At 49.6% G+C, this 14,863-nt stretch overlaps 1 protein-coding gene across 2 annotated transcripts; it reads left to right on the top strand.

Moving 5' to 3' along the window:
- The first annotated feature begins 3,863 nt into the window (after positions 1-3,863).
- Positions 3,864-13,086, top strand: LOC125333503 (neuropeptide Y receptor type 2-like). 2 transcript variants are annotated; one of them, XM_048319400.1, is made up of 2 exons: positions 3,864-4,217; positions 9,935-13,086. In XM_048319400.1, the coding sequence occupies exon 2, from the start codon at positions 9,956-9,958 to the stop codon at positions 11,138-11,140; it is 1,185 nt and encodes a 394-aa protein (XP_048175357.1). In that variant the 5' UTR covers positions 3,864-4,217; positions 9,935-9,955; the 3' UTR covers positions 11,141-13,086. The 2 variants fall into 2 exon arrangements, with proteins under 2 accessions (XP_048175357.1, XP_048175356.1); XM_048319399.1 differs by having other exon boundaries at positions 3,864-4,264.
- Positions 13,087-14,863: the final 1,777 nt, after the last annotated feature.

The raw sequence follows: 14,863 nt of genomic DNA, 5'->3' as shown, positions 1-14,863 counted from the left end.
TTTGCCAGAAAGAAGCATTTTTATCACTATTTTTATGTACAGAGAACTGAGATACATCAAATAATTTGCCCAAAGGCAGACAGGGAGTCTGTGATACACGGGGAAACATGTTCCAACCCCAAACCTCATCCATGTTTCTATTTTACCCAGACAACTGCTGGTCTACAACGTATCGTATTTTTGCAATCCTGGCCCTGAAGAGCTTATCTGACTGCAATTACCCTCTTCTGCAGAAGCTGTTTTCTACCTGGCTCAGTACACAAATAACAAGCAACAACCCTCTAATAAATTAACAAAGCTTTGAGTGCAGTGACTTGCAGAAATGGCATCTAAATACAGGGGCCAGTTCTGGGCTCAGCAGTGCTGATGTCTGCCTGGAGAAGCTGCCTGGAGTCCTTCTGTCCTGATGGGAGGATTGTCAAGGGGATTTTGTGTGTCAGAGTGAGATCCAGGGGTGGGAAGGGGATGGAAGGGGTAAACCCTCCTAGGCATTAATTAACTTAATGAAATGAGCCCTAGTGGGGCAGGAGCTGAGGTGTGGTGATGTGTTCAGCAGGACAAATCCCATTAATCTTTTTCCATATGATCATCTCCTTCCTGTCTCACTGACCCTTATCCTGCAGACACACTCAACATCCCTGACTTCTGCCTGCCCTGAAGGAGAGCAGAGCTGTGGCAGTCCCAGGCCAGTCCCAGGCCAACCCACACAGTTTGTCTCTCCTCCTGCTTCCCCAGTGCCTCTCACTGTGGTGTCAGATAGCTCAGATATTTTAGCCAAACCTTGTCCCCAATGGTGTCTCTGCTCCTTCACTAATTCCAGGAATGTTCACATGGGGACAAAAAACTGTTACGAAATGAGAATCTGCTTTTAAATTCAGAGAGGGTACAGACAGCTTTCTCCCCGCCCTCCCACCCCTGAGTCTCTTTGTGGCTAATTTAGTTCCCAAATGCATCAGACTCCCAAATCCACTGCATCCGTGAACTCCGGGGCTCAAATGGAAAAGGGGCTTTTGTGTTACCAAAACTTGCTGATACATTGGAGGCTGCTGAGGCAAACACAGGCATGACACCTCAGGAAGGAGCAGTGGAAATATTTTGGTTATATGCAGGTGGAATTAAACAGATGTTTAAAAAATGAAAAGCTGCTTTTTAAAGTATGTCACTGTTGCTGCTCCAGATGAAGCAAGATGAACTAGAGCATCTGGAAGCCTTGGTAACAGTTTTCTTAAAGATTCCTCCCAGGGAGTGAACAGATAATCCACCTTCCTTTTCTGACAGAAGTTAAGCTACAGCAGATGGCTTACAGCTGCAAGGTGGTCAGACTGAGGACCTGCCTGCTCACTGAGGCACAGCAGATTACAGACCAAAAGACAGCCCTCTTCTCTGCCCCATTTCTCAGCCTTTTGACATCATTTTTGCTCCCTGGAGTACAAAATTCATTGTTGTATTTCTCAGAAGCACGGGTGAGCAGACTCGCTTTTGCCTAATCAAAGCCCAGCCACTGGGAAAGGCTTTTGAGCTGCAAAGATCCTTTGAATGATCCCATCATGTCTGGAAGGACACGAGGCTCCTGGGACACCTGTGCAGGCATTTGTGTGTGAAAATACCCCAGGCTTGAGGTTACAACAGTGCATGCAGTGGGCCCTGGCATCTCTGCTAGGGGCTGCACAGCCTTCTACACCCCAGGACAATGTCAGGCACCATCTTTGTATTCTCCCGTCCTCCTCCTTTAGAGTGTTGCTGATTGGGGCTTGGAAGACCCTCAGCTGCTTTGGGATCTGTAAGCTGTGTGGAGAGGTTGTTTCGCACCTTGGTGTTCAGACTGCTGCAGTTTGTGCCACGATTGCTCCTCTCAACCCACCAGGAGTGTGAGGGGTCTGGCACTGCAGCCCCTGGGTGTCCCTTCCCTGTGGAGGAGCCAAGGCTATGCTGCACTCGCTGCTGGCTGTAATTCTGTTGTAGCTGGGTGAGATTAGGCAGACTGGCAGGGAGCCTGTGTGTGTGGTGATGTAAGAAGAGCCTGGCTCCCAGGGACAGGGCTGGGGAGCACCAAGGGACCGGGAACCAAACTCCAGGTCGGTGGGTGCCAGTTGGGGTGACAGCCCAGGTGTGCTGAGAGCTCAAGTGTACCTTTCTGCACTGCTCTGTCTGGTCAAAGAGCTGAGCTGATGTTTTGGAGCACAGCAGGTTTTGGTGCTCCACTGGACCCCTTAGACCGTGGGAGAGGACATCTTGGGGACTTGCACTGACTAATCCATGATTTAAGAGTTTGCATTTGCTGTCATCCAGCAAACACCACGTGCCAAAAATGACTGGAATTCACCCCATCGTCCTGCCGAAGGTTCACAGCCTAGGGCTGCACAAATTTCTCTCCTGTCAATCACTGCCTTCTCCCCAGGCATCTTGTTTCAGCCTGGGAAGGGAGGAGTGGGGAGCGGTAGCAAAGGAATCTGCGAACAAGCAAAAAAAAAATCTTACAAAGAAGAGAAAGGAGGAAAAAAATAATCTTGAGCAGAAATCAACCATCCACTGCTGTCAAGGACCCTGGAGAGGAGGAGTGTCCATCCACCAGGAACAGAGGGAATAACAAGCACCACTGATTTCCTCTTAGCCGCTCTTTGCCTCTCTCTGCAGACCACTGGGAGACAGCAATGGCTCTTTCCGAGCAGTTTTGTCATGTCCTGCTTCCCTCCACTCCCAGCTTTCCCAAGCAGCTAAATCAACAGCCTTAGGGAAAATGAAGGGGGAGAAGACATGAAACTCCCACAAAAAATCCACTTAGCACAGCTGGTGGATTTAATGCGTAGTCCTTTCCTTTCTGAAGGGGACACAGGGAGAGGAAGGATGGGACTTGTGAGGATTCTTGTCCAAATCTTGGGTTCAAGTGTCACTTTCCGTGTGATTTCAGGAATGTTCTCATTCCTCTTTTTCTGCTGAGCCATTGGAGTGTTTTCTTTTTCCTGGTGTATTGTGATTTTTTGGCACAAAAGGGTGGTTGAAAAGCCTCCCTGTTTCCGTTCTCACAAAGAAAAGGAGACCAAAGTTCACTGTGGGGGTAAAGAGCAAGACCCTGATAAAATTCCAGCTGTAGGTTCTCGAAGCCAAGGAGAGCTGTCCTTCTCCCCAGCCTGTGGGAGCATCTCCTAGCCCAAGTAAGCTACAAATTCACACCTTGCCTGAGTTAGAAATCCTATGCTAAGAACACATGACTTCTCCTTGAAGGCAATATCTTTGAACAGGTAGGACATATCTGTGCTTCTCTGCTTCCCTGTGTTGCCTTTAGAGTGCTTTCCTGGGCTCCAGAGAGCTTGGATTTTGCAGATTAGGACATGAGGATGCTGCTTTTGTGTCTTTCCCTCTTTCTTGCTTCAGGTGTGTGCACAGTGCTGAGCATCCTAAAATTGAGTCACTCAGTTTCCATATCCACAATGCATCGGACTCTGGAATCTGGCTCTGGAGCAGACCAAGCTCCTGCCAAGTGGCTAAAACTTTTCAGCATTACTTTTATCTGCATCTCAGTAGTCCCTGAAGTCCCATCCCACAGCTGCAGATTGCTCTGTGCACTGTGCAAACACGGAGGCAGAGGAGGGTGGAGGTTGGTCGGTGAAAGCTCTGCTGAGCTGCATGACCTGCAGGCCTCTTGCTGCAGGGGAGATCCCCCTCTGGACATGACAGTGCCAGTCCCAATGAGTTTAAAGCCTGAGGGGATGGGACAGCTGTGGAGTGAGGGCAGATAACACTTGCCCAGGTCCGTGGTATGGACGAGGAGCCTGCAGAGCTCCAGCTCCCAGCACTTCTCCCTGGAGGGGAAACTGGATGTGGTGGAAAAGCTTCTCTCTGCTCGGTGCAAGAAGCCCCTCAGTGGCTGAATACTGTATAAACAGCAGCAGCACGCTCCCTCCCCCTTTCCATTGCTGTTTGTTAAACACACGCTCTCTGCCTTTCTCTCATTCAGAAGCGAAGGCAGCATCCAGCTTCGTGAGACAGGGCTGTCAGTCACCCTGCGAGAGGGGGCTCTCCGGGTGCTCAGGGAGGGGTTCCAAAGCTACTCCCGGCGATGAAGCACTCTCCAGCAGCCCAGATCCTCACCTGACTTCCTCTCTTCTCCGAGGACAGTTGCAGAAAAGTGCTTTTCACCCCTTTGCCACAGGTTGACTTCCAGAGAGTGGAGAGGACCAAGCGCTCCGTCCTGGCCAGCGATGAGGCAGTAACTGGAGGTGAGCAGCTCGGTTCCTGGAGGAGGAGGATGCTCTGGCCTTTGCAGGTGGGTCAGGGAGGGCTCATCTCAGCAGCAGGGCTGAGATGGGGCCAGGTCTTGTCCATGCCATATGGTTCAGGCAAAAAAGGTCCGAGCATCTTTGGGAAACTGTATTTGGACTGACAGCCCTGAGAGCTGGAATAGAGAAAGCAAACAAGAAATACTGGCAGGAGAGTTTTGAAAGGTCCCTGAGCAGAAGCAGGGAGTGTGGAAAGCAGGATGCTGAGTGAGAGTAATCAGGGGAGCAGGTTGCTCCAGGGTGCTGCAGAACCTGGCCACATACAGCTCCAGAGGTGCAGGTGTGGGGCTGAGGTGCACGGCTGTCTGAGAAATCCTGATCTCTCCTGCAGTCTGCCTCCTCGTGGCTTCGTACAAACCTCTGTCAGCTCCTCCGTGCCGGGACTGCACACGCTGCTGGCACTCGGCTCTCTGCCACAGATCGGTGTCCTTAGAGAGGGAGATGAAAGAGGGATACGGGATACAGGAGGAAAATCGGTGCTTGCCTTCTCTCAGCACCAACTGTATGTTAGTCCTTGAACAGGGAAATCCTCCTATAGTCCTGCTGCAGCTGCATTTCACCTACAGAGTTTCTGGTCTGTCCCAAAGCAGGATACTGGGTTTTCTCCCTGTTTGTTCTGTTAGTGAGTTGTTATTTCCCTCTGCTTCGCTGTCTCACCTGTCCCAGACTCCATAAATTTCAGGAGGTAACAGATTCCCCAGGTTAACCAGGATCCATCCACCACGCTGTCTCTTCCTTTCCGCAGCCCCAGAAACTGGTGTGTCTCCATTGCCGTGTCACCCCTTGATCCCTGTGTCCCAGCCAGCCTTGCTCTGCTCCCATGGCACGTCCCACAGGGCAGAGGGCCCTGCACTGCTCCCCCTGCGTTCTGTAAGATAAATTCCCATGACAAATCAAGTATCCCTGCCAAACAGATCTCTTCTCACCACCTCCTTTTTCATCCTGTCCTGAGCTGACTGACCACGGCATCCTCATTGGCCCCTTCAGAGTCTTCCATGGCTCCAGCCTAGGCAGGGACATGAAAATATTTAGTGTGAGGAACCACAAGAAATCCCTGGTGTATCTCCTCCTCCTTGCACTTTGTCTCCAAGTGCCAGTTCTATGCTGGGGTCCCCCAGGAGCAGTTCTGGGTGGCAATGAGCATCTGATGCCATGAGGTTTCTGCACCAGTGGCCCTGAGCTGGATAGATAACTTAAAAAGCTGCAGCAGATGGTGGGCAGGTCAGAGAGTCTTCCCTTTTGCCAGAGTGTCACAGCAAGGCAATCACACCTTCACTGGAGATGGAAGGACCTGGGATAATTTCTATCTGTTCTTTGGCTTCAGAAAATCCTCCAGAGCTGCTGTTTGTCCTGAAACCTGCCCATTCCACAGAGAAGACAAAATTCATTCCACTCCATCAGTCACGGTTTGCATTTTCATGCAGTTCCTGAGATCTATGTTCAGGTGTTGTGCTGAGATGCAGAGTCCTCTCTGGTGGTGAATGCAGGTGGCTGGAGTTAGAAAACCTGGGCTCTGTCCAAGCCCTGCTGTGGATGTGCAGTGTGGTCTCTGGTGGGCTGGTTAGCCTCCATATCTCCATTTATTGTGTTCTCCTCCCTTAAGTGTGTGCTGTGGGGTGCAGGGACACTGAACACTGCTGCCTCTTGAGTGTTGGAAGGGAATGAAGGTGGTAGAAAGTGGCTTGGCCCAGGGTGACCACTGGTGATGAGGGATGGTCTCAGACTTCCTTGTCACGGACATCTGTCTGGATATGGGTCTGGGAATGGGATGAGTCAGTGCTCCTGACTGGGCTGCTGGAGATTAAGGGATTTGGTGGAGTTGAGCTGCTTTGGAGGAAGGACAAGCATGGAATAAATCAATGAGCCAAGCCATGGAAGTATCCATCAGCCTTAGCCCTCACACTCCAGCACTGCTGTAGAAAGAGTTTGTCATTAACCAAAGAGCAGAGACTGGCCCAAGTCCCTGCATTCCCTCCTTTTGAATCCATGGACTCCAGTCCCACTGCTTGGACAAAAAGAGAAATTCTAATTAACAAGCTCTGTTTTCTCCAGCCCTCTGCCCACCCCTCCAGCCCTGCTTTCTGAACCATGCCAGGCTTTATGGATGGCTTTTCCAGGTCTGAATGTGCCTCTTTCAGTCTGGCTGACTGCCTGGGGCTGCAGCAGGGACATGGAGGGAGCTGGAGTGTCCCCAGGAAGCAGAGGTGGGTGAGTCCCAGGGCACCTGGTCTAGGTCCTCTGTAGGAATGGATTTTGGAGCTGTCATTTTGGCCACTGTCCCAGTCATTGACAGCAGTGTGCGGAGTGAAGGGCTCCTCTGTGCTTCCCTACTTCCCAAAGGCTGAAGCCTGCTGGCACAGGGAACAGCTCTCTGTCTCACTGAGAGCCATCCCTGGGTTCCAGCCCTGCTTCAGGCTGAACCTCAGCTGGAGGAGAGGGTGAGGGTTAAGGTTATCTTGGTATGGGCAGCGCCCTGTTTCTGAATCCCTTCATGACAACTCAGCACAGAAGAAAGGACCTGGATAGTATTTCTACCTCCTCCTGGTCTCTCCTGCTGCTTTATTGTCCCAAAAGCAGTTGGCTCTCAACTCCAAGGATTTTTTCATCTAGTCTGGCAGACCAGTTAGGCACAGGGCCTGACAGCGGCCTACACATATGCCAGCACTTCCATTACTTGCTGGAACAGACCTCAGTCCACTCCTAGCAGCATCCCAGCGATGTCCAGGCAGCCCCTGGAGTGGGAACATTTATTACAACCATTTTGTCTCTTAATTAAAATGTCTTAATTGATTTGTAATAGTTCCCTTTTGGAGAAAAAACAAAACAAACAAAATCAAATAGTAACTCCATTAAGGACATTTTGTTAGGAAGTGAAACAGCTCCAGTAACCATGATGTTCCTGGCTCCTCTCAGATGGTGGGTAGCTGCCAGTCTCCAGCAAAAGGAAATGGGCTGAGATGTGAGTGCGGGAGCTGGCAGCCAGTTGGTGGATGAGCTGGAGAAAAAGAGAAGGGAGTGTCCACTGATGTGGTGCCAGGGCTTGGGTACTGAAGATAAATGGAACAGGCAAGCCACAGAAAAGGGGATGACAAGTGATAAAGTAACACTGGACAATGCGGAAGGTATAAATCCCAGATGGAGAGCGAGCAGGGAAAGTACAGCCACCCCAAGCGTCCCCAGCACTTGCTCTGTTTGCTTGGCTGACCTTGCTCTCTTGGCAGTAGGGTTTGCTTAGGGCCAGCGGCAGCAGCACAGGTGTCTGCCAGGGGGTCAGGCTCTGCCAAAGAGGCTGTGGCTGTGCCACCTTCCCAGTGCCCTGCTGTTCCCCTGCTCTGCTTTCCACTGCACCCACTGTATGGCATGGCTCTGAGCTGCCCTGTCCTGCCTTAAAAGTTGGAACCTCCCCTTAGTCTTTCCAAGGCTGGGGCAGTGGTGTTGTGGAGGTCTGAGACCACCCTTAAACAAACCCTGACCTAGCAGATCCACCTATTTTTTCCTCTGCTTCCTACCCTCCTAGCAGTAGCTACACAGTGTCCACTATCTCACGGTGTCTGAGCCCAACAACCTCATTTACAGGAACCACTGGCATACATCAGTCTGCAGAGTGAGATGTTAGGCAGGCAGTTGCACACAGAGAGGGAAGGAGAAAGAGTGCCAGCAGGGGTGGTTTTACTTCAGGCCTCTTCTGCTGGGCCTCTGCAGCCAGCCAGGCAGATTCCTGGGAGCTGCTCCTGAGGGGGAATCACAACCCTTGCTCTGAGGAGGGATTGACAGGACAAGCAGCCGTTTTAGTTTAGGTTGCAATGTAATTGCAAAGCATTCTCCCTTCCCAAGGACAGGCTGTCCTTAAACCTTTGGCTTGCATGGGACTTGCAGGAAGCCCACTAACATCCAGTCAGCAGTGCTCACATCTTTTCTGGGAAAATCCCAATTCCTTCCTCAAGGAGCCTGAGAAGATACCCAGCAGTCTGCCTCCAATTCCCAATTCATTTAAGCCCTTTGCCTCCCTCCCTTAGTGAAAGGGCATTTTCCCCCCTCTCTGCAGGTCAGAGAAAACACAGTGCTTTGCAGACCTCCCTGCCTGGGCACAGTGACGACTTTTGCTCACTTTTGTTTAAGTCTGCAGTGGGAATGGGGCCCCACTCACAGTGCTGGGGAGAGGGGGATATGTGAGGGGCCATGTCCACCCCTCTCCACATAGCCCACAGCACTTCTGAGCCACGGAGGCTGAGGAGGAGCCAGTAACAGAGCTGGCTTTTCTCCTGCCGTGTTTGGATTCAATGAACACCCTGCTGTGACAGCACTCTGCTCTTCCAATGGCACCGAATGCCAGCCAGGGGTTCCAGGCTGCATCAGTCCTGGCTCCTTGGGCTCCCTGCTCCCAAAGCTGTCTCACACAGGCATTTGAGCACCACGTGGCAGGAGGCTGACGGACGCTGGGGCTCTGGCTCTCGGTGCCTGGATGTGCAGCAGCAGCTCCGTGGGAAGCTTGTTCACAGCTTCAGTGGTTTATGCCCTGCACATGCATGTCCCTGTAGGAGCTCCCTCCTCTGCTAAGCCAGTGGATGCCTGGGTGTCTCCAATATTGACAGGACAGAGAGATTCTTTCAGGGATCCTTGGCAGAATGAAGGTGGCACTAAATCATGGTGACAGTTAAAGCTTTGTTTCTTTATCAGGGTATTATGATTAGTGTAGAACAGAATTTATCATTGAAACAGCACAGGATTTCTACAAGCAGAATCAACATAGTACAATTTACAAATAGCAAAATACAGAATTTATAAATAATTTATGATTTCTAATCACCTAAGTAATACAGAATTTATAATACAACTTACAATTTATAATCACCTGGACCTTCTTCAGATTGGGCCAAATCCTAGTACATGATTTGTTGTATCATTGTGACAATCAAAATCTAGACTCAAAAATCTTATAAAAGAATATGAGCTACTCACTGAATCTTTGGAGAAAGCAGAGGATGGTGGAGGTGTCCCCTGGCCATAGGGTCCATGGGTCTCACTGTCCAGTAGTTCCTTACTTAGGACTTGTAACTGTGCTCTGTGTGCTGTCAACACTTCCCGGTTCTGTGATGGGGACACAAACAACACCTGCCTGGCTGGGTGCCTGTGACCTTCAAAGCCAGCAAGGAAGGCAACAATAGCCTGATGCCTGGGAACCCTGAGACTGGCAGGGGAAGGAAGAAGAAAACTGGTTTGTCTAGTTGGTTCACAGGACCTTGAGGGGCTGATAATGAGGGCCAGGGAATGACTGTGTGGCACATTTGGTCATAGAGAGTGGCTCATAAAATGGCATTAATTGTGCTACCCACATTACTGGGAGGGAGAGCAGGCAGAACTGGGTGGATTGGGTGGTAGCATCACTAGCAGGTCAGTGGCAGAGACTTGTGCAGAGACAGGGGGAGAGATATTTTCACCTGGAGAGGTGAGAAATAAGAGACTGAAAAAAGCCTGGTACACAACCTGGAAATAAATAAATTGTTATGGAGAGGTGGAGAAGAACACCTTGACTTTGAGAGTGCCTTGTTTCTTGCCTTTCCTAGTTCTTAAAGCACTCAGGAATTTTTGCAGGCAAGTAAATCTCATCAAAGATGAGTGTCACCTGTACTCTCACTTCTGCTATATCTGTGTTCCAGACCTCCTTCTCCTTCCTCCTTATGGAAAGTCTCAGGCCAGGCACGGGACCATTGGAGGGAGCCAACAGCACATTCACCATGGAGAAGACAGCATTAGATGAGAAGCTGCCACATGGCTGGCATGCCAAGGACTTTGTCACTCCTACCCAGGGTCTCTCTGGGTCCCGCAGTGTTATGATGGACAGCACCAAGATCCTGGGGGTCCAGGTCATCTTGATTGCTGCCTACTCCCTCATCATTCTGCTGGGCTTCATTGGAAACTCCCTGGTCATCTACATCATAGTGAAGTACAAGACCATGAGGACTGTCACGAATTTCTTCATAGCTAATCTGGCCCTGGCAGACCTGATGGTGGACACACTCTGTCTGCCTTTCACCCTTGTGTACACCCTGCTGGACGAGTGGAAGTTTGGAGCTGTCCTTTGTCACCTGGTTCCTTATGCTCAAGCTCTGAGTGTTCATGTGTCCACTCTCACCCTGACTGTGATTGCCCTGGATCGGTACCGCTGTATCGTTTTCCACCTGGACAGCAGGATTTCCAAGAGGCTCAGCTTCACCATCATAGCTGTCATGTGGGTGGCAGCAGCTGTCCTAGCAGGGCCTCTGGCCATCTTCAGGGAGTACCGATATGAGGAAATCCCATCCATTAACCTCAAAATGGCTGTTTGCTCAGAAAAATGGCCCTCTGGTAACAACAGAGATGCCACCATCTACAGTCTGTCCATGCTCCTCCTGCAGTATGTTCTTCCACTTGCAATTATTTGTTATGCCTACACCAGGATCTGGTTCAAGCTGAAAAACCATGTCAGTCCCACTTCCAGGAATGAAAACCAGTGCCGAAGGAGGAAGACAACCAAAATGCTAGTGATGGTAGTTGTGGTATTTGCAGTCTGTTGGCTCCCCTTCCACATATTTCAGCTTGCCATCGATCTTGATCTGGTTCTTATCTTCCATGACTACAAACTCCTGTACACTGTCTTCCATGTTGGGGCCATGTGCTCTACATTTGCCAACCCCCTGCTCTATGGATGGATGAACAAGAACTACCGGAATGGCTTCCTTATGTTTTTCCGCTGCCAGAACAAGCCAGAAAGCATCAACACTGAAGGCTCGGTTAGAGGGAGGTCATATGTCTTCAGGGCCAACACCCTAAATGGGAGCATCAAACAGACTCCTGGCAATGGATCACTGCCCACAGAAGTTTAGGGATGGGACATCCACCTCCAGGATTGAGGCTGGCTGGGCCCAGAGACATTCTTGGGTGAATGCCTTTTTTTGACAGAACATTGTGCTGCCAATTATAGCTACAGCAGCCATGTAGAAATACCCCCTGTATCTCTCAAAACAATAAATCTGGTGTATTTTTGTCTGACCAAAGAAATGAAATTTTCCTTTTGCTGCGTTCAAGTTATGCATGAAAAAATAACCCGCAGAGAAGGCTTTCATTTAGCCAGAAAAACACACCCTTCTTGCTATTTCCATTTGCCAAAGTGGGTTGCACAACCTTTTACCCCCGACACATTACACATTACAAACGTGGAACTGTGTGTGATTGTTCATCTGCACGTCTCCCACACAAAAACCTTAATGATCCATCTTTAGCTAATGCCTCCAAGGGGAGGAGGACCTGCACTCTGTTCTGCAAACATCTGATTCTTAGTGCCATCACTCCTCTGACCTGGGGAGGGAGTGGGCTGGCACAGACTGAGCTGGGCAATCCATGATCTCTTGCCCATCATTTGCATAAATGTGCATTTGCAGCCCACGGGATGTGCTCAAGTCCTCAGAAAGCCCAGGAGGTGGCAGTGGCACTACTTACCACAGTCTCCTTTTCAAGTGCAGAAGCAGGGCTTTGGGAATGCCTCATTAGGCAGGACTTGAGTGCCAGCACCCGGGAATTAGTAGGGAGGAGAGCAGGAAGGGAAACAGATAGGAAAGAGCTGGAGCAGCTGATTAACAGGACTGAAACTGAACCTAATGGATTGCTAAAGACCCTAAGATATGGCTCCTGCCATGTAATAACTTGACAGATGCCAACATGACCAGAGAGGCAAAACTGCCAACGAAACCATTCTGCAAGGCACTCAGAGGGTTTAAAGCTTTCCTCCTGCTGAGGCTGGCAGTAGTATGGGTCTGTACACGGCTGCTTCATTTCAGAAGACAGATGTAACCTGCTTGCACGGTTGTCACAGATGTGGTGTCCTCTGGCAGAAGGCATGGAGACTAAGGAAGATATATTCTTTCCAACCAAACTGTATGTTCTCCTCCTGAAGGCTTGTGTCAGCTGGGGAGTGTATTTTTAGCTCTGCCATCAAAGGAGCCTTGATTGCTACTGTGATCTTGGTGTCATCTCTAAAAGTCAGTGTTCATCAGATTGGAAAGTAACTCCCAGATGTAGGAAAGAGACTCAACAGACCTCCTCATTAAAAATAAAATGGAAATAAAAACTTTGATTTGTAGGTCTTCACTGAAGCAAGGACAAGAGGTAAGAAGACCTGCAGTACTGAGTACATTGGCCTGGATCAGGCTGCTGGGCTGTCACATCTGGGTCCTCAAGAGATCAATTGCCAAAGGGCTTATTTGAAATTCTGCCTCCTCTCCAGCTTGACCTGCCTCTGGCCCTTGTTCTCCAGCTCAGCTTCCAACTGCCACACTAGATTTTAAGCTCTTTGTTTATTTCTGATCTCTGATCCTCTGCTCCATTTTCCTAAATAGGTATAAGAAAGTTGTTTCTGGTTCCTTCCCAAGAGACATCGGTGCCAGGCAGGGGCTGAATACCACACTTCACACTTGGAAGCATGGGCAAATGGATGCCTAATAACCTCTTCAGCACCTGATCCTGCAGATCACAGCCTGGCTTTCTATTCAGGGAAATTCAGGATCTATGAAGATCCTGTCAGGAAGTCATTGGTGCTCCAGTAAACGGGTCCTCTGCTTCCTGACAGGCCAAGACATGATGGGAGAACCAAGACACAAGTTAACCCTGCTCATGTGAGTGCTGTGGAGTGGCAGAGGGAGTTTGCTGTTTCATCCTGACGGAAGGGGGAGGATATTCTCCTCCACAGCCCTGGTAAATTCTGTCCCTACTTAATGAGCTGGTCATTTCTACAATCTGTCCCTACTTAATGAGCTGGTCATTTCTACAATCCATCCTCCTGAGGAACTCTCCCCACCTTTCCATCAATCTCCAGTATACAAGGAAATGTTTATGTTTCAAAAGTAGCTCAAATGGGTGGAAAGAATTCAACTATTACCAATAAACACTTCAAAAAGTGATTTAACACTCAATAATATAAGTCAGAGTAAAATAACAAATTTAGCAGTGCAAGCTTGGAAGCCAATCATGCTGCCAGGCAAGATGGATGAGGAGATAAATTGCTCTTCTAGAGGCCTTGCCAAAGGTTTTGTCCTGTGACACCACACACGGTATCTGACTGCAGAGCAAGGCAGATAATGACATTATGAATGACTGTTTAATTTTGAGCCCAGACTTTTAAACTAAATATGGATAAATAAATAAACAGATCCAAGTTCTTAAAAAATAAATACTGGCAGTGGCATTTACAGGGCAGAGGAATTTTTATGCTGGAGCAAACTGAGAAGGAGAAACTATTTACTTGAAGGGTAACAGCAAGTTCTTGTTTGCTCTGTTTAATACACTTGTGCAGCTTCACTGATAGATTTGTGCCAGTGAGCTCGCTGTTTTTCACTTGCCATTGGAAAAAGTTACAACCTTCCACACCCACTGCTGGCAAGGAAAACAGCTCTTAGTTGTGCATACACATTCCTGTGGAAAACCACGATGCCTCTATTGAGGGAAAGTGGCCTTAGTGTCCAGTACCAAACAGAACAAGAGAAGGCGGGGAGCAAGGAAGAAAAGCTGCTTAACAAGGGGTGATCACAGCAGATAAAGAGTATGTTTTGACTATTGTGACTGCATAGAAGACAAGAATTAATTTGTTTCCATGAAACAGAAATTGGTTGGAGATGAAGGTTCCCCAAATATTAACACTCTGCTAAAGATGGCCTTACTGCCATGATGAGCTCCATGAAACCAAAGACCAGCAGCTTTTAAAGCTTTTTAACTATTTAGAGCTCAGGACAGGTGTGTTGGGTTGACCCTGAGTTGATGGACAGTCTTTAAGACCAATTATGCTTCTCACAATTTACATATTTAAACCGCACGGAAAGGCGGGATTTCCCCTTTTTGGTCGGAGCTCGCCTGCTGGAAGGTGGGGGGGCTCCGAGCCTCCCGGCCCCGCTGGGCCGGGCCGGGGCCACTGCCCCTTTCCCCCTTTCCCATCGCTGCGGCACGGACCCTGGGTCACTGAGGGGGACTGTCCCAGAGCCGCAGGCAGCTAAAACCAGCCATGGACTGCTCACAGCTAAACCCATCCAGCGCGGCTTCTGGGGACAGGCGGGTCCCTCTCCTCTCCATGCGGAGCCGGCGGAGCCAGCGGGAGCCGGCAGAGCCTCCTGTCTGCAGCCAGCACACTCCGTGCTGAACTGAAGAGGACACCACGCAGCCAGCAGCACAGAGGGAGCGAGGCTTTCCCCACCGTAAAGCCCGAACAAGAACACTCTTCAACATGGCGGCTTCAGAGTCAGAGAGAAAGAGAAGTGAGTCACGTGGGACGGAGCTGAGCATGGCGACAGGAGAAAAGAGGGCGGTGCCGCGATTCTGGCGCGCAGCTTAAAAGAAACCTTCTTGCATGCCGTGGTAAGAAACTGTAATACCACAAACTGTTTGTCTCTTTAATCCATTTGAAGAACATGGGGGGGGGGGGGTGGAGAATCAACGTGTGCCTATGAAGTTTGTGAAGAGTGCCTATGCCAGGCTATATAGAAGTAGTAAGAGGCTGTTAGAGACTTGTGGCGAAGGAAAGCCTCTGTGTGCAGGCCAAAATAACTTATCCTTAAAAAGATGAA

This window comes from Corvus hawaiiensis, chromosome 15 (genome assembly GCF_020740725.1).
Source record: "Corvus hawaiiensis isolate bCorHaw1 chromosome 15, bCorHaw1.pri.cur, whole genome shotgun sequence".
Classification (NCBI taxonomy): domain Eukaryota; kingdom Metazoa; phylum Chordata; class Aves; order Passeriformes; family Corvidae; genus Corvus; species Corvus hawaiiensis.
The sequence above is the reverse complement of the archived record's forward strand: the minus strand, read 5'-3'. Positions and strand labels throughout refer to the sequence as shown.